The 18,254-nt window shown below is 38.5% G+C and overlaps 1 protein-coding gene across 1 annotated transcript in view; it reads left to right on the top strand.

Moving 5' to 3' along the window:
* Positions 1-12,462, top strand: part of LGMN (legumain) — a 28,474-nt gene extending 16,012 nt beyond the window's left edge. Inside the window, exons 8-14 of the mRNA XM_070931512.1 lie at positions 176-242; positions 2,995-3,113; positions 5,455-5,544; positions 6,933-7,133; positions 9,252-9,422; positions 10,977-11,044; positions 11,605-12,462. Coding sequence (XP_070787613.1) covers positions 176-242; positions 2,995-3,113; positions 5,455-5,544; positions 6,933-7,133; positions 9,252-9,422; positions 10,977-11,044; positions 11,605-11,641 — 753 coding nt within the window. The 3' untranslated portion in view covers positions 11,642-12,462. The remainder of the gene's footprint in view (positions 1-175; positions 243-2,994; positions 3,114-5,454; positions 5,545-6,932; positions 7,134-9,251; positions 9,423-10,976; positions 11,045-11,604) is intronic.
* The last annotated feature ends 5,792 nt before the right edge of the window (positions 12,463-18,254 follow it).

The raw sequence follows: 18,254 nt of genomic DNA, 5'->3' as shown, positions 1-18,254 counted from the left end.
AGCCAGGTTTCGCAATCACTGGGAGTGCTGACTAAGAATTATAATCTCAATGTATCTTGAGGATTCTAGATCAGAGAGGGCTGGTTTAAAAGGCAATATACTAGAGAGAAAACATGAATATAATGAACCAACTACTGCTAAAATATTTCTAAATAGAGTCTTCTGTAAATTACAGATGGTTTTTTACATTGAAGCATGTGAGTCTGGATCAATGATGGAAAATTTACCTAATGATATTAATGGTAAGTGATTAGTCAATATTTTGATCTGGAAATCAGTAGGAAACACTAGTGAAAACTCAGCTTAAAGGAACATTTGAAGGAAAAATTCTCAATCCTTATAAATCCAAATTTATATCATAGACATTAATTTATGAAATTATAGTAATTTGCAAAGTCACATAATTGACACTCTCATATAATTTGTGCCCATTTATTTGATGATGCCACCTCGCTGCAGTTGACTTTGGGAGGCTCACAAAAATCAATAGCATTAAAACCACAGAATACAAAAATAAGTACAGAATAATGACAAGAAGGCAATCCAACAACAAAGGAAACACTTAAAAAATCACAAAGAGGGAAGTGTCATCCACCTTACCGCAAAGTCTGGGAGATCAACCAGATGTTGAAGTCCTTCTGGAATGCTATATGGATCTCAGGAGGGACCTTGTTCCAAAGAGGAGATACCACTTCAGAGAAGGCATATGCTTCCTGGGTCCCAAAAGATGACACTCTTTAATTGAGGGGCCATGTCCACTAGGCTGGATTGTACTGGATAGGCAGAAACCATGGGAGATGGGCAGCCCCACAGATATCCAGGCCCTATGCCATGTAGACTTTATAGATGATAACACCACCTTGAATTGCACATAGATGCACTCTGTCAATTAATACAACCATGGAGCAGAGGGGCATGGACATTTTGGACTAATTGAAGCTTCTGAATGGTCTTCAAGGGCATATCCATGTACAGCACTTTACAGTAGTTGAGACATGAAATGACATTTATCTCGACAGACTAAAAACAATGAATTTGACTGTTCTTAAAGAGTGAAGATTTGGTTGGCTATATCCAGTAAAATGATTATTAATCCAAGTTTCCATTGTAGTTCATTTCAGCAGATAGGATATATGTTGACAGTATAATTGAACTACTAGTTAATTATGGTTTAACAATAGAGAACCTTGACTAACTTGCCACTGGCTGATGTTTTACTTATTTTGTATTTATTTATTTCAATCTGTGGGTTTTCTTCTAGCACTTAAAACTTTACATTTTGGGGGGCATCTAATAGTATTTTGTGAATAGAACTAAAAAAATCTTGTGAAAAAGTAACTTTGTGACCAATCCTCACATTACCCTCTTTGCAGGCCAATAAAGCCAACAAAAGATGAAACAAGATCATAAACACAATTGTGGTTTCACTTAGTGACCACTTTGCTTAACCACTGAGTTGTCAATCTCAACTGTGGTTGATAAACAATATATGTAGTTCTTTTCAAGTGTTCAGAATCAGTGACTTTGAAATTGTTGAAGAACCATTAAGAATGTGCAAGCAAACACAAATTGTGGTCTGAAAGAACTATTTGCATTATTTATGTGTATGAAAAGAGACTGTAATCTAGACTTCTTCCATGTCTAGATTAAAAACTTTAAACTGAGTCCTTCGGGAGTAGGGCGGTATTCAAATATGAAAAATATATGAAAAATAAACTGCCAGAATGAAGACCAAAGTAGGTTATTATTGGTACATTCTTCAAAGATTTAAAATGTAAAGATGTATTTAGTCAAAGTTCTCTTCAAATTAATGCCAGCACATTCATTGGCATTTAGGAGGTTAGACCATCTAGTCCTGTGATGGTGAATTTATGGTACGTGTGTCAGAAGTGGCATGCAGAGCCATCTCCCCGGGCACACCAGCCGTCGCCCGTTGCTTTTCTGGGTTGTGTGCCAGCCAACTGGTCTTCACACATACATGCACCCACAAAGCAGAAGACCAGGTGATTGGCACGCATGTGCACGCCGGAAACAGAAGCTCAGCTTCCTGGTGCGCACATGCGCGCCGGGGAACTGCTCTTTCAGTTTCTGGTGCTCCTGTTTCGGCACTCGGTGCTGAAAAGGCTCGCCAGCACTGACCTAGTCCCTTTTGTAGATTCTAAATATATATAATATATACACCAATAGCCTCCCACCGGCCGGTACACTCCCATAGAGAGGGGCTCCTCCGGGTGCCGTCGGCGAAACAATGCCGACTGGCGGCCCCCAGGGGGAGAGCCTTCTCTGTGGGGGCACCTACTATCTGGAACGAGCTTCCCCCAGAGATATGGAGATCCCGGATCTGCGCACCTTCCGCCGCGCCTTAAAGACCTTACTATTTCACCAGGCCGGCCTGGCCTAATCTTCCCCCTCTTTTATAAAAGATTTTTAAAATTTTAAATATCTTTTAGTATTTTATATATTCAATTTTAAATTGGTTTTAAAAGTTTGGGGTTTTAAATTTGTCGGGGCCAAAATTATTTAATTTGATTTTATTCTATTTTTTAAATTTTGAATTGTATGTGTTTTTATTGTTTGGCTGTGCACCGCCCTGAGTCCTTCGGGAGTAGGGCGGTATAGAAATCTAATAAAATGAAAATGAAATGAAATATAAATACAATTTACAGTATGTTCAATTGAGAGCTCTAATTAAAATTAAAAATGCAAATTAAAATCTCAGATACTATTCAAGCTGGAACCATTTATCCTGTGCCAGGCTGAAATTGCTAACATATCTTAGAAGTTTCATTACTGATTGATTACCTTGTTCAGTCTGTCCTTTTAGTTTATTTCATTTGATTTAAAGTGAAAAGATTTTTTAAAGATTATTCATTGTTATTGGAGCAAATTACCTAAAAATCCAAGTGCTTCAAATGGCACCATTGGTCAGGTTGTACAAGTATAACTGACTTCTGTCCTGAGCAAGTCAATAGGCCTTATCCATTTTCTTCACAGTTTATGCCACAACAGCATCTAACCCTGATGAATCTTCCTATGCGTGTTACTACGATGAAAAGAGACAAACATACCTGGGGGATTTGTACAGTGTAAAATGGATGGAAGATTCTGATGTGGTAAGTTGCCAAGATCTGGTATTTGCTTGTGCAAGGACCCATATTAGGGATTACATTGTGGCAAGATGAAACAGAGATATTCCTTTGCTTTTATTGCATCTGCAAATAGCCAGCTAGTGGCCCCATTCCAAATGATTTATTCCTATCTGGAGAGAATCAATTGGGATGCCCTTGTGAAAAGTATTGGCATCTGGGGGATTATGTCACTCGGATTCACTCACAGATGGACCCTGACTAGGCTGGTCCCATTAAGATGATAAAGGCATGGTCGATTATCTGGGAATAATTGGATTCTCAGAAACGTTTCCTGTGGAAGTGGACAGGATCCTTTGGGCTGTTAGGCCAGTCACCTGACATGAGGTTGAGTCTGTGCAGTGGTGTCAGCCTTCTTGAGGCAGGGAGAGGCTTATTCTATTAGCCTTGAAAGAGACATCAGTATGCCCCATCTTCAAAAGGCCATTTATCCAGATAACTATCCTAGACAATTTTTGTTTGGTCTTCTTGTTGAGAAGATGGTTGGGTTACACCTGCAGAGAGCCCTGGAAGAAGTGGATTATTCATATCCTGAATCAGTTGGATCTAGATTGTATAGCACCAAGATGGCATGATGGTTGCACTGGTTAGTGACCTATGTTGCAAAAAATAAGGATGGTGCAACCTTAATGATATAGGAGGAGCTTGGATTTAAGAAGCAGGTGGCCAAATTCACAATTAAATGACCCTGTCCATTTAATAAGGAATCACGAGTCAAATTCAGTCCACCTAGCATCACAAGACTGTATCCCAGGCAGTTCATTGGACCTGACCAGTCAGAGTCCAACTCTTGAGTGAATCCAAATTACTTGATCCCATCCTCTCAGTTTTTAATTGAATTCGGTTTTAATTGGGTTGTTTTAAATCCGGGCCAAAATTATTTAATTGTTTTTTAAAATGTTTTTAAATTTTATATGCTATGTTTTATCCTGGCTGTACACCGCCCTGAGTCCCGCAGGAGAAGGGCGGTATAGAAATAAAATAAAATAAATAAATAAATAAAATACTTTATCCACCAAATAACAAGAAAGGCTCTGTGACCCTGTAGGGGACTCCTGGATTCTGACTTTCCTCACTAACTGGGTCATGCAGATGTAACAAATCTGGAGAAATAATGGTGTTATTGCCATGATGTATGCCTGAATATGGGCTGTTACTCATGTTTAGTCTGATTAGTCTTTGTCTTTCCCTTCTGGTGCTTCATTTCCCAGAGTTTCTGGGAGAGGTGATAGAGAGAAGCCACATAAGAGCAGTCTGGTCCATGTCCTCAGCCACCCACCTATTTGAGGCTGAAGCTAAGACCAATAAGGTCATCCAGGGCCAGCTCTAGACATTTTGGTGCCTTAGGTAAAGTCATATTCTGGTACTCCCTATGGTTTGGTTCATCTTCCAATTTTGTTAGCAATTTCAAAACGACACCTATTTTTTTCCCTTGTGAGCGTTATACTTATGATTTTCATCCATGGACAAATTTTTTTGGGGAGATTAACCTATTTACACACTAAATAATGTTAATTATATAGGCACCCATTGTTGGCCTGTGGCAAGAATTCTGAAAAATGTGCACTGGTTATTGAGTACACTATTATTGCTTTTAGCTTTTTTATTTTGGTTTATGGAAATCAGAGAGAGAGAGGGAGGGAGAGAAGGAGAGAGAGGGAGAGAAGTAACCTCAAAACACTTCTGAATACCATTAGTAAAGTGTATTGCAAAAATGTCTAAATGACGCATATTCTTTCATTTCTCTGAATATTAATCACTAGTCCTTGCATGTTCCTCATAATTTTTTTCAGTGTAAGACAAATGATCTGTGATGAGTTTTGTGGAAATTCCTTTTTTTTTTTTAAAAAAAAAATGATTTATATGCCGCCCTTCTCCGGAGACTCAGGGCGGCTTACAATGCATTAAGCAATAGCCTTCATACTTTTGTATATTTATACAAAGTCAGCTTATTGCCCCCACAAACTGGGTCCTCAATTTACCCACCTTAGAAAGGATGGAAGGCTGAGTCGACCTTGAGCCTGATGAGAATTGAACTTGCAGTAATTGCAGGCATCTGGATGTTAAATGCTGCCTTAGGAGGCATTAGCCTCCTACGCCACTCAGGCTCCATTTATGCAATAGAGTTTTAAGCTCTTTTGAGCTTAAAACTCTATTGCATAAATTGCCACTTGGGATGTTTTTCAGCATTTTTAAAAAAGATTATATTATAAAGATGCTAACCGGGAACCAAAACTTTGGAGAGAAACTGTGTTTGAATATTTGTTCATAAAAGTCTTAATCACATTGTTTCTTTTTCATTTTGCAGGAAGATTTGAAAAAAGAAACCCTCCACAGGCAGTTTGTGTTAGTAAGGAACTACACCAACACTAGTCATGTGATGCAATATGGAAACATTGTGAGTAATTAATAGTAGGGAAGTGTCGCGACAGGTTTCTGTGATAGTAGCCTTCTACCCAGAACTGAAGAAGCTTCTTGAATGAGAAGTGAAACATTTTCAAAGGAAAAAACCAAGAAAGTCCCTTGAAAAAGCACCTTTGGGACAACCATGACCTGGATGGTTGAGACTCCCCATAGACATCCACTTCTGTAAAATTCTTTCTAAAAGCTACATTAGAAAAGTGGAGGGGGGGGGACCATGGATGTTGCATTGTTGAGTATTCTTATTTACAGCTCCATACAAGGAATGCAACTTTTAAACTGCCAGGCCTTTGAGTTTGAAAGATGGAAAGAAAAAAGAAAAAAGAAAAAAAGAGGGAGGGGGGTGGAGAATCCTTTACCTTCCTTGTTTTATAGTTTCTAATTAAGATCTAACTTTCAATAGATTAGTTTACCACGGTAGGCATGGCCCTGGCTTCTAGGAGGATAAAGAATGGGCAACTGTCTTCTCTAACATAAGTTTTCTAAATTAAGTTCACATAAGGGGCAGACTCCTTCCCAGTTCTAGGATTGAGATGATGCTGGAAGTTGTTTAGCATAGGGAACAGGGAATAATGGAGCTCACAATTTTGCTGAACTACAACTCTCAGTAAACCCATCTGTAGCAGCATCCAACTTTCCCTTTGCTTATCATTTCTGTGCCAGGTAGACCAATAGGTGTTAAGGATATTCTTGGCTCATAATCGATGTTGTAGGTTATTGAGCAGAATACTCTTTGAGTAAACGCATGAAAAGCGAGTGGTTGTGAACAATCACAGTCAACATACAAACACACTGAGTTGTTGTAGTCTTTTACTTTTAGAAAAAGTAAAGCAAAGTCCAAAAACAATCTAAGTCATACACAGATAAGACGAGAGTTAAAAGATCAATCCAGGGATATTTCAAGTACAAAGTCTTCTTACTAGTTGTAGTCATACACAATAAAACAGTTCTTCTTGAGTTTCAAAACAGGAACAAGTTCAATATCAAAACATTCAATAAATAGTAGAAAACAACATGTAGCTATGATCAAACAGTGATCATGCAGAGAGATCAGGTAGAGAGTTACAGCAAATAAGCAGGTAAAATGGTGTAGTATCCACACAAGCCAGGATCCTGACTTCCCTTAAGTTCATTGGCTACAGAGTTTAGCCAATCAGGATTCAGGATGATGCAATACAGTCTTAAAGCAATATAATATCTTTCTGACTGCAAACATACATTGTTGGTTTATATATTGCCTGACCAACTAGTTAGACAAATAACTATTTGTCCAAATAACAATAGGAACCATGTTTTACAATGTGATCCTTATGACCAAGTGGTTTTTTTTTTCAAGTGGTGGTCTTTTTATTTTTCCACTTGCAGTCTATCTCTCATATGAAAGTAATGCAGTTCCAGGGCTCAAAAAGGAATTCCAGCATCCCCATTTCATTGCCGCCGGTCGATCACTATGACCTCACACCTAGCCCTGATGTGCCCCTTGCAATTATGAAGCGAAAACTGATGGCCACCAATGACATCTATGAAGCAAAGGCAATTGTAAAAGAGATGAAGTCACATCTGGAGGTAAGAGTGAGGAGGAAATGTAACATATGGAAAGGGACTGTCTTGTGTCTCTGTGAAAAGCATCTCTGTTAGAACAGAAATGCCCCGTTCACATATTGGGTTAAGCTAAGACTGAGCAAGCTGAAGCCACAGGGGTTCATACCATGCCTCTGAAAATGGAAACCCTTTCACTGACAGTGGTAAAAATTTTTTAGCAGCATGGCTTTCTCACCAGTGGTTTATAATGCAAGCTTTACAGAAAGGGACCTTACCTCAAGCAAGCAAAAGAATATCCTGCTTAGGGCTGTGATACACTTTGCATCTTGACTCTATCTACTCTGCCCCCCCCCATATGTAAAATGTAGCTCCTAGCAAAAAATTGCCACCTTTATATTAAACCATGCTTAATCCTAATTTATTAGTAAATCTCAATCTGTGTGGTAAATTCACACAATGCATTAACTAAATTATATCATGATTTAACATGATGTTTAATTCATGCTACTAGCTGCCCAAGGGGATTAAAAAAAATGTGCTATTAAATGTATTTCAGTATTTAGAAAATGCTGCTTCATTGTCTTATTCGAGGGGGAAATAATGCCTTTGAATTGTGGTGCTAGGAAAAAAACCAGTTGATAATACAGTACCATATTTATTTGACTAGTATAACCCGCCTATCTCAAAAAGGTGTAACATAAAACAATTAAAGGTTATAAAACAATTAAACCTGTGTAAAATAAAATACATATGACACCATGTAAAACTGTAGCTATGGATATATCCAGAATACAGGACCCTTAACACACTTGAGGGAGTCCAGGAACACAGCCACTGCAGAAAAAAAAAATCATTGGAAAAAACCCCGAGAAAAAATCAAAAGCAATAAAAAATATGCTGTCAGCAAACAAGTTGGCTAGATACTACCACTGATGACCCAAACATGAGTTTACAAGAATTCAAAGTAGTAGTAGTAGTTGAGGCAGGAACCATCTATTTTGGAGAACTGTGCTCTCTCTCTACTCTGAATTAGGCGAGTGAGAACTGTTGATTTAAAGTTCATCATACTAAGCAGGGATAGTGGAAGATCAACTAGCCAGTTTTGCCATAGTCCTCCCTCTATAATAAGTTGCTAAACTCCACACGGTCTTGTTTTAGTGTGATATCATTATACTTTTTTGTTATTTAGAGCTTTAAAGTCTGGGACCAGAAGCATTAAACTTGGATGTTTTAATGTATGGAGTTTGGCAAGGATGTTCTTAAGAATAGGGACAGTAAACAACCAGTGAGCTAAAAATAGATAAAGTGCAAATAGTCTGGTTTATTTCAGCTGAGTTGACAATGCAGACTTTATTTCAGCTGCCGATGCAGACTTGAAATATCCTTTTTAAAAATATATATTGGGTTCAGATTTAATCCGGTTTAAAGGAAAACATTGAAAATGTTGAGACCTAAATCTTAGTATATTTTGAGTATATTAAATTCCATTAACTTAATGGTTTTACTCAAAGAATGAGTTACTTCTTCCAGGAGTGACTGGATTGTATATTGTTGCATCATAAGTATGGAATTATGACCAAATATTTGCAACCATCTGCATAATTGTAACCTCTATTTTGCAAGGTTTGTAGAATTGGAAAATTCCAAAAAGTTTAAAAAAAATGCATGAAACATCAGTCTGAATGAGGAGGAAGATAATACTAAGAATTTAAGTGTTATGGCATGGAACCAGATATTTCCCTAAAATTTGACCTTGAAAAGCTTTTATGATGATTGTAGGCAGATTGTAGGAGGGAAAACATTCATGTGCAAGTGAATACAGACAATTCTCATTTAATATCTGTCTTGTACAGCAATTCTTCACAGTTACACAGTGATGAAAAAAATAATTTTGCAACCAGTCCTTGCAATTATGAAATGAAATTTTGAAGTAAAATCAGAAAATTGTGATGTTTCACTTAGCGGTCGCTGAGTTTCTAGTCCCACTGGTGGTTGCTAAAAGCCTGTTCTTGTTTTACTTTATCCTGAAAGAAAATGAAAATTGTTCCAGCATTCATTCATTCTTCTGGTGTTTTTGAGGAATTCTTGTTACATTTCTAAGATCCTAAAAATATCAATTTTTCTTGTTTTTTTCTCTTTTAGGCCAGGCAGCTGATTCAGGAATCAATGCAAAATATCATGTTTTTAATAACGGGTTCTAAAGAGCATGCAAGTAAAATCTTGTCATCTAGACTGAACCTCAGAAATTATGACTGCTACGAGTCAGCAATGGATCACTTTAAAAAGCATTGCTTTAACTGGCACAATCCTTTGGTAAGTTAACTCCAGGTGTTGGGGTAGGTAACAGGGATTGGAACTGGTTTTACTTGGAGTGTGTAAAATTGAAAAACTGGTCTGTTCTATTTGTATAAGAAGGAAAAGTTCAGTTTGGTTATTTGGTTGACCGGGATTGTGAATATTTGCATTTTTGTTTTTTCCACTTGAGAAGAAGTAGATCTTGCAATCTTAATAGAATTGTCTGGAATTGTCAAGGGCTTGTGTCAAGGTACTTTGATTTTGAATAAGATAGCATTGCAGCAGCCTTGGGAAAGCAGTGTATTTTATATCCTGTTCTAAGATATGTTGGGCATAGTGTTTCTGAGCCTCCGTTTTTTGCACCCTTGGCTATTGGCCAAGTTGGTTGGGGCTGCTGGAAGTTATAGCTTCTTCAAGTGTGAAAAATCAAGATTCCTCATTCCTGGTTTGATAAAACTTCTTACCATACATTTTTTATTTGCTGTGAAGTACAACTTTGTTCAACAGAAGAAAAAGTTACTGAAATAATCCATTATGGGGAAAAAATGTTTGGTATGGTGTGTGCCTATGTCATGGTAGAAAATTGGGTCCTCCCCTGGATCCAACTATGCCTGTAAAAAGGTGGCCTTGTCACTTCACTTCTGAACTGTTGTAATTTGGTCTATAAGAGCTGGCCTTCAAGATCATTCAAAAGTGTTGGATGATCCAGCAGGAGAAGGCTCATTTGTTACAGGTGTACCAAATCAAATAAAAAATCTGTCAGAACTGGAAGCCATCTTTTCCATTTGGGCCTTCAGGCCTGCCGCATATTCGTCTGTGGGAAAATAGGAGGGGGATTGTAGTATGTAGTCAAAATAACATTCCTTTCTCAGAGAGTCAATTGCCCTGGCACCTGGAGTCGGATGACTGGGAGGTGTTTCCAGTTTGGATGGTGGATGATTGGACCATGTGATGGACATGAGAGTGCTGGGCAGGGACTTGAACTTGTTTGTACAAAACACCAGTAAGGGAGCTGTATTGGCTGCCATCTAGCTTCTGGTTACTATTGAAGGTGCTAGTTGTCACTTTGAAAGCTTCACGTGGCTCAGGGATATATCAGTGGGACCATGTTCTTAGGTTGCATCTGCCCACCTGAAGTGATCAGAGAAAGAAGGCTTGTTAGGGGTTATGACTTATGTACTTATGAGGAAATGCCATCTGCAGAGACCCCCTGCTGAGTTTTTTCAGTGAGGAAAAAGTGAATCCCATTATTTGGACGTCCATTCCTTATTATGCTTCTAAAGAGCTATAACAACATAGTTCTTGAGAAGAGCATTTGAAGATGAGTATTACTCTTTCTTTAAGGGATGGTACATCACATTGGCTTCAGCTAATTAGTAACAGTTTTGCTTTTGGTTTTACTGCCGTTCTATTGATTTGCTGTGAGTTGCTCAGAATTTTCAGAAACTGAGCAACTTAAGAAAACAGATAAATCCATTGAAAATGAATAGGATTAATAAAATCTAGGAAAATCTCTTAAACCTGCAGATTGAGTGATGAAAAGTAATTTCTCTTGTTTGTGTTCATTTTCAGTATGAATATGCTCTGAGACAGTTGTACGCCTTGGTCAATGTTTGTGAAACGGGGTATCCCGTTGTCAGGTAAAAAAAGCACATGTGTATTTTATCTATTGATCTGCTGAAAGGCAATATTATATAATATTTTATAATCAAAGGCCACTTTAAAAAAAGCCTGAAAGCCGTAAAGGGTATAGCAGTGACATTCCTGGATGGAATTTTCCTCATCTTCATGTGATTTTAATTTTTTTTAAAAAAATAATGTGTTTTCAAATTTCTATAATGTAATCTCAGTGGGATTTCAAGAAAGGGAGGCACATATGGTCCATTGCAGGGTGGGTTCTACTTACCTTTACTATCAGTTTGCAGCATGCGCAGAAGCGTTTTGATGATGTCGGGGTCGGTAGGCAGAGTCTCCCGCTGGTTTTACTAGGACCAGTGGGAACCTGGGGCAACCCATCACTGGTCCACTGTTGTCAGCCCTTGCCTACTGCTAGCTCTGGTAACCTCCACATGTAGACATTTTTATTGGAGCTCTGTGAAAATGTGCTTTAGTGGTTGGTACTTTATAAAATTTTGATGTCTAAATATAAAACATTAATGCTATGAAGGTTTTAATAATTTACCATTGTTTCCTCTTGCAGAATACAGTTAGCCATGGATCAAGTGTGCCTTGGATAACTATCCGTTCCAGGAAAATCTACCTCCTTTCAATAAATTAATCAATAACCATGACATTAATCTGGAATAATCAACAAGGAATTAACGCAAAGCAAGGCAAAGCAAAATCATTTACAGGCATACGTTACAAAGCAACAAGCTCATGTTATTTTTAAAACAAGTGACTGGGTCCTACACTTTAAAGTTTTCACAGAATGCGGTGTTGTGATCCACCCAGGTCTGTGTTTTACTCCAGGAGCTACTTCTGGGTTTTGGGTTCCTGGTTCTTCAGAGCCCTCCCAGTTGCTACCTGGATTCCTCTGTGTCAGCCTGGGATAGTTTTATTTGTAATATTTTACAAATGGGCTAACTTGCGGAAGCTCTTCTTTTGAATTGAAATACGTTGAATTATAATCCTTTTACAGAAGCTTTGGGTGTCTCAACCATTTACAGGTGACCCAATAGATTTCCCAAAATTCCCTTTTGTGAATGTAATATTCTTGGTTTTTATAATTGTAGGTCAGTGCTTTCATAATTTGAAGGATACATTATTAATTAAAAGGTTTACATTGCATGGCTCAAGAATAAAAAGCCATCAATCTCTCCCTCCCCATTAAAGCAGTGGAGAAATGTGCTATAATGCTTTAACATGATTCAGCTTCATTAAAGAACGAATCACGGTCTCTAAACTCAGGAGTGATGGAAGAATTATTCCGCAGCTTCTTCTGAAAGAGAATATATATTGTGTTTGTTTTCAAGTCTGATGTATGTTTACAAAAGTTGATAGGTGACATTGCCTTATTTAGGGCAATCTTTGAATTAAAAAGAAATTAATAAACCATATGTGTGCTTCTGTAGTTTTTGTGTTTAAATGGGTGATATGTTATTGCAAAAGAATTTCTGCCTGTACTGCCTGTATTTTAGCTTTTACATGAGGAACCTGAAGTGTTTTCTGGAATCTTTGGGGTTCCCCAGGAGTTTAGGAAATGTTCCTTGAAGAGAAAATTAATAGTAGCAGGGAAGTTAGCACAAAATGAAGTTTTTCCAGTAAAACTAATCTTTCTGCTGGTTTCCTGAAGCAAATAACAAAGTTATTGTTTGTCCTTATCTTTGTCCTTGAAGATAAGAGTACCACAGCAGCCAAGAGTTTCATGTTGAAAAGTAAGGGTTCTTCATTAGCTAGCTTAGTAAGAAGGAGGATTCTGAAAGTGTGACTTATTTGATATCTGCTGTCATAAAAATATATACTTCATTTATGCCAATCTTGTGAATCTTAGTAAATGGCATTTACCCAAAAACCTAATATTCATTCTATTTGTTTCCTTGATCCAAGTTGCTTTCATCCTGCTACTGAAAGCATGGATCAGTCAATATGGTGGCCATGACTGATTAGGGCCCTGCCCTTGTTACAACTATTTCACATATCGATGTAAAAAGAATTCCAACTATACAGTTGTGGTTGCCATTTTGGCTTTTTTTTTTTTTACACACACGAACACACTGATTCACCTGAATGGATAAAATCTTAGCCTGGAGGTGAGAGGGTACTTCTTGACTTGTCTTGGAGACTATAAAAAAATGGGATGTTAATCTTATGATTTAGGAGAAGTGGTTGGTCCAAGATTTGGGGACTTTTAGTGCTTTAGTAAGTGAAACAAGTGGTTTCACAGGAACAAGGTACCTATTTTGTCACTTAAAATCTCCTTCCCAGGAGTCCCAATTATGGGAAAAATCTGAGGGTTGCAAATGAAATGTTGGGGTTTGCCCACTAAATTTTCTTTATAAAAAGTTGTATCTAATCATACATGTACTATACAGTTCCTAAACCTTTCCCATACTTATCTCAGTGTTTCTCAACTTCAGCAAGTTTAAGACATGTAGACATCTTAATTCTGGGAGTTGAAGTTCACACACAAACTTGCTGAAGTCGAGTCACTGCATAAGTTGTGTGTTCAACATACAGTACCTTTGATGCTTCGTTTCTAATGTCCTGTGAAAACATTATTTTGCAGTAGTTCAAACATTTCCAGAGAATATTTTTCAGAGAATATTAAAAGCCCAAAATGTTTTAGACGCTAAACTGTGAAAAAGCTGTGTTACAGAGATATCACGCTGACTAGCAAAAAAAAAAGGCATCAAGTCAAACTGTTCTGAAGCAAGATTTCAGCTGATCCATCTGTGAGGTGTGTTAAAAATAACAAGTACCCAAAAGAGGCTTTCTGTCAAGAAGACTGGTTGTGAAAGAATACCCACAGTATGTTTTCACAATTCAAAGAAAAGTTGTGCCTTATTCCTTTTCACCACTTTTCTCCCATCCCACCCATCCCAACCTTTTCCTCTTAAACGTTTACTGGCCTGCTTGTTTGCTTTTCCTATTTCCTATTGCTTCTAGCAAATCATTACACAAGAAAGAACTGCTGAACTAAGTAACATGGTTTGATCCTATGACCTCTGTTCCCTAAAGACCTTAGTAAGCTAATAGGCTTTCCTGCAGCTGTTAGCTTTGTCTGAGTTTTAAATTACTTCTTCCTTAAAAAACAAGACATTGTACTTTTTCCTTCCTCTTATTATGTCTCCCATCCCTCATCTCTCACGGGTGGTTGGAAATTCATTGCTTAGAATCTGAATGAATTAAATTGAAATTTAACTACTAGAGTAGCACTGGTTTCCAATGGTGGTTGGTACGTTTCTTGTTTTTATTAAGATTTCCAGTCCTCATGAAATACTCATGAAATTTCTACTGAAATATACTGAATCAAGATCACGTAAAGTGTTAATACCACTTTATAATGCCTTGGTAAGGCCACACTTGGAATACTGCATTCAGTTTTGGTCGCCACAATGTAAAAAAAGATGTGGAGACTCTAAAAAGAGTGCAGAGAAGAGCAACAAAGATGATTAGGGAACTGGAGGCTAAAACAAAAATAGTTGCAGGAACTGGGTATGTCTAGTTTAATGAAAAGAAGGACTAGGGGAGACATGATAGCAGTGTTCCAATATCTCTGGCTGCCCCAAAGAAGAGGGAGTCAAGCTATTCTCCAAAGCACCTGAGAGCAAGACAAGAAGCAATGGATGGAAACTAATCAAGGAGAGAAGCAGCTTAGAACTAAGGAGAAATTTCCTGACAGAACAATCAGTGGAACAACTTGCCTCCAGAAGTTGTGAATGCTCCAACACTGGAACTTTTTAAGAAGATGTTGGATAAACATTTGTCTGAAGTGGTGTAGGGTTTCCTGCCTAAGCAGGGGATTGGACTAGAACGGGTCACCAACCTTTCAGGCCTCAGGGACCAATAAATTCATAATTTTAAATCCCGTGGACCACTAATATGATCTGCCTAATAACTGGATGGGCGTGGCTAGGTGGTCTTGTGACTGGGTGGGCGTGGCCAACTCGATGTCACTCATGTCAAGGGGTGCCTCGCAGGCCTCTACTCGCCACTCCCCTCCCAGCCACTCCTTGCCTGCCCGTGCCCGGGCTCCTTAAGGCCCCAACAGGAAGCAGTTTTTGGAGCTAAGCAGCCACCACGGGAAAGAATTGGCAAAACAGCTCAGTTCAAATTGGATCTGACCGAGAAGGAGGCTCAGCAGAAGCACCTCACTGAGGACTAGAAGCATAGGCTTTCCAAGCAGAGGGAAGACCTGCGGGAGTGGAAGGCCAAGTACCGGCGCCTGGAGGCTCAGCGGGCTGAGATGGTCAACCAGTTCCAGGCCATGATGCAGTCCCACTGGAATGAGGCCCTCCAGCTCCTTGCCACCAGTGGCGTTTCCGTCCAGCCTTCGCCCAAAGCCCCACACCAGGAGGCTGAAGCAGACCCCAAGTCAGAATTTCTGCCCCCCCTCCGACCTGCACAAAAAGACCCCAAAGGTGGGGGAGGAGACTCTGCAGCAACACAAACGTTCATTGCATTTATCTGCCCCAGGGGCCGTAGTTTGAGGACCCCTGATTTAGTGCAATATAAAAAATGCAAATAATTTTTCTGCTGACCACCAAAATTTTTTCACGGACCACCAGTTGGTGACCACTGGACTAGAAGACTTCCAAGGTCCCTTCCATCTGTTATTCTAAATTCTACATTGATCCAAGTGAACTTGATACCCTAACTTACAACTCTATAATAGATTAATGAAAACCAAACTACTCAGGATTAGAAGGGCTAACTTTATGTTTGTCGTTGTGGAGATCTCCAACATTTAATATGGGTAGAGGGGATCCCAGTGGTGCAAAATTGAGCTAGGAGTAGCACTGAGTTAGGAGTTTGTCTTTGGTCTTTGCTAGAAAAGTGCACTTGGAAGTTTTCAGCTGAGTTTAGAAACCACAATGATTTCTCATTGAAGAAATGCCTTCCTGGCTTCTGAGTTCTGTAACTTTATGGGAATGGACACCTACATTGTTGTCTACTCCCAGAGAATGAATAAATTCACTACACAAATCAGATACAACAACTTCTATCTACTCTCTAGCCCCAGAAATTCACTCTGCTGGCATAAAAGCATAAAAGCTATTTATGAAAGCACATTTTTCTGTAGAATGGATAAATTGCTATTTGTGGAATCTTGTATGTGCCTCAAATATGAATCCGGTTGAGTTAAAGGACCCTTATTCCCAGGTAAATGATAGAATTCCAATTTCTTAGCACAGGTAAATCATACCCGTTAAGTCAGACAGTCTTTGCAACTTTGGAACCACATGAATACAAGACAGATGATCCTTCACTTACACTTCCTTCCCCCTCCCACTTCTGCTATTTGGCTTCTACAGGGGAAAGTTTTCCTTCAAATAGTGCTTGACTCCTGGTGACGTCACAGACACCTTCATTTAGTTGTCATGGCAACAATACAAGGGTGATATTGCCACAGGTTTATGATATATAGTTCAGACTCAGTAAGATAAAAGAGGAAAAATATTTATTGTGGACATATACTTTCTGTCCAGGGCCCCTGTATCCTAAAGAGTCTGGAATTATCAGTTCAACTTTTCCATGTTTGCTTGGTGACACGCAGTTGAAACTCTTATTTGGGTAGACAATTTGCCCTTTCCAAATGCCATATTTTTTAAAAATAAAATTAGGATATAAATGGAATGCAAGATTACTTTGCCACCTAGTAGTTGACTGGTTCCAGTTCAGTGTATATGAGAGCTATTCAAGCCTTCTTTATTCATGTATGAATTACCTCAGCTAATACTGTACACAAGGATGTTGCATAATGTTTGCATAACAAATCAATCCCCAATTGTTTATGTCTTTGAGTGCTTTCACAATCATTTAAGTGTGCATTAGAAATGAATAAAATATTTTAAAAAGTAAACATATTTTCAAAATTAAACAATTTCATTGTTTCCATGCACCATCCCTCCCCCCCCAGTTAATTTTAGTAATATATAACCATGTGAAAAAATAAAATTCCATCAGCAGAGTTTTTGAAACAGGATCCATCAAACAGCAACAGGTGCATTCCTCTAAGTCAGGGGTGTCAAACTCACATGATCACAGCGGCATCACGTGATGTATTGGGACTTTCTCCCCCTTTGCTAAACCGGGCATGGGCGTGGCCAGCACATGATGCATCCGGCCTGTGGGCCGGGAGTTTGACAGCCCTGCTCTAAGTTAAAAAACAGTGTGCTAGGAGCCTGTGTTTCTTCATCCTCTTTTCCTTTGAACTAGCTAGACTTGTCACTCTTTCCTTGCATGAATCTAAGATTAAATTCATATCTTAAAAATCAAGCTGTTTTTAAAAGTACAAGTTCCGATTCATTAAACAAAATCTTGTGACGCATCAGCAAAGGGACCTGAACAGGAAGAGCAATGGGTCTCCCCATTCAGGGCATGGCTGATTTATGTGTCTGAGATGAAAAGGCCTCTGCTTTACTCAGTGTTGAATAGTGAAGTCTTGGTAGAACTTTTATAATGAATTATGAATCTTTCCTGTGAGATTCCCCCACTTCATATGTGAAAAAATAAAGAAGAGACAGATGTTTATCCAAATTACAGAAGGTGACTAACAGAGGGGCAGAGTTCCCAGAAGCTGAGTGAATTTTGCACTATCAGCTGATAAGTCATGTGAATAATCTAAGTCACTAGAGGAATGTTCCACTTACTTTTTCACATGACAATGGTTCATGTCAACAAAACTGCTGTTGCTGTTGCTTTAGTTCCCGAAACCTGGCTAGAAGTGTGCAACTTTTTCTGGGCCAAAGGCCATACTTGTCCTTTGGATAATTTCCTGAGACCTGCTTCCAGACAGCCACAATTTAAGGCCAAGACAAAAATGGAATCTGACATGATTTTTTTATATATATTTATATATAGTTATAGTCAGTAAGTTAAATATAGTTTATATGATAGTCTTCTTTTTGTCTTATAACAATGGTATTTTCTAAAAATGTTGAAATCTCTTAGAACCTCACTTAAAGCTTTTGGGGCTGCCTGAGATTGGACCTGAATTCTGGATTATGGCAGCAATCAGAATATTCATAGCCTTCTTCATTTCATAGACGTCTTGAAACACCTTAATCTTGTGTCAGAAATTTTCCCCTTATGACAACTTGTAAAAGACACAGATTTGCAAACAATTTGCACATGCTGATGTGTATGTGTACGTATAACTCTTTAAAGTATAATAAAACTAAATAG

This window comes from Pituophis catenifer, unplaced genomic scaffold, assembly GCF_029215685.1.
Source record: "Pituophis catenifer annectens isolate HBS135680 unplaced genomic scaffold, rPitCat1.0.hap2 SCAF_1, whole genome shotgun sequence".
In the NCBI taxonomy this organism is placed as follows: Eukaryota; Metazoa; Chordata; class Lepidosauria; order Squamata; family Colubridae; genus Pituophis; species Pituophis catenifer.
Note: the sequence above shows the minus strand (reverse complement) of the source record. Positions and strands in the feature narration are given on the sequence as shown.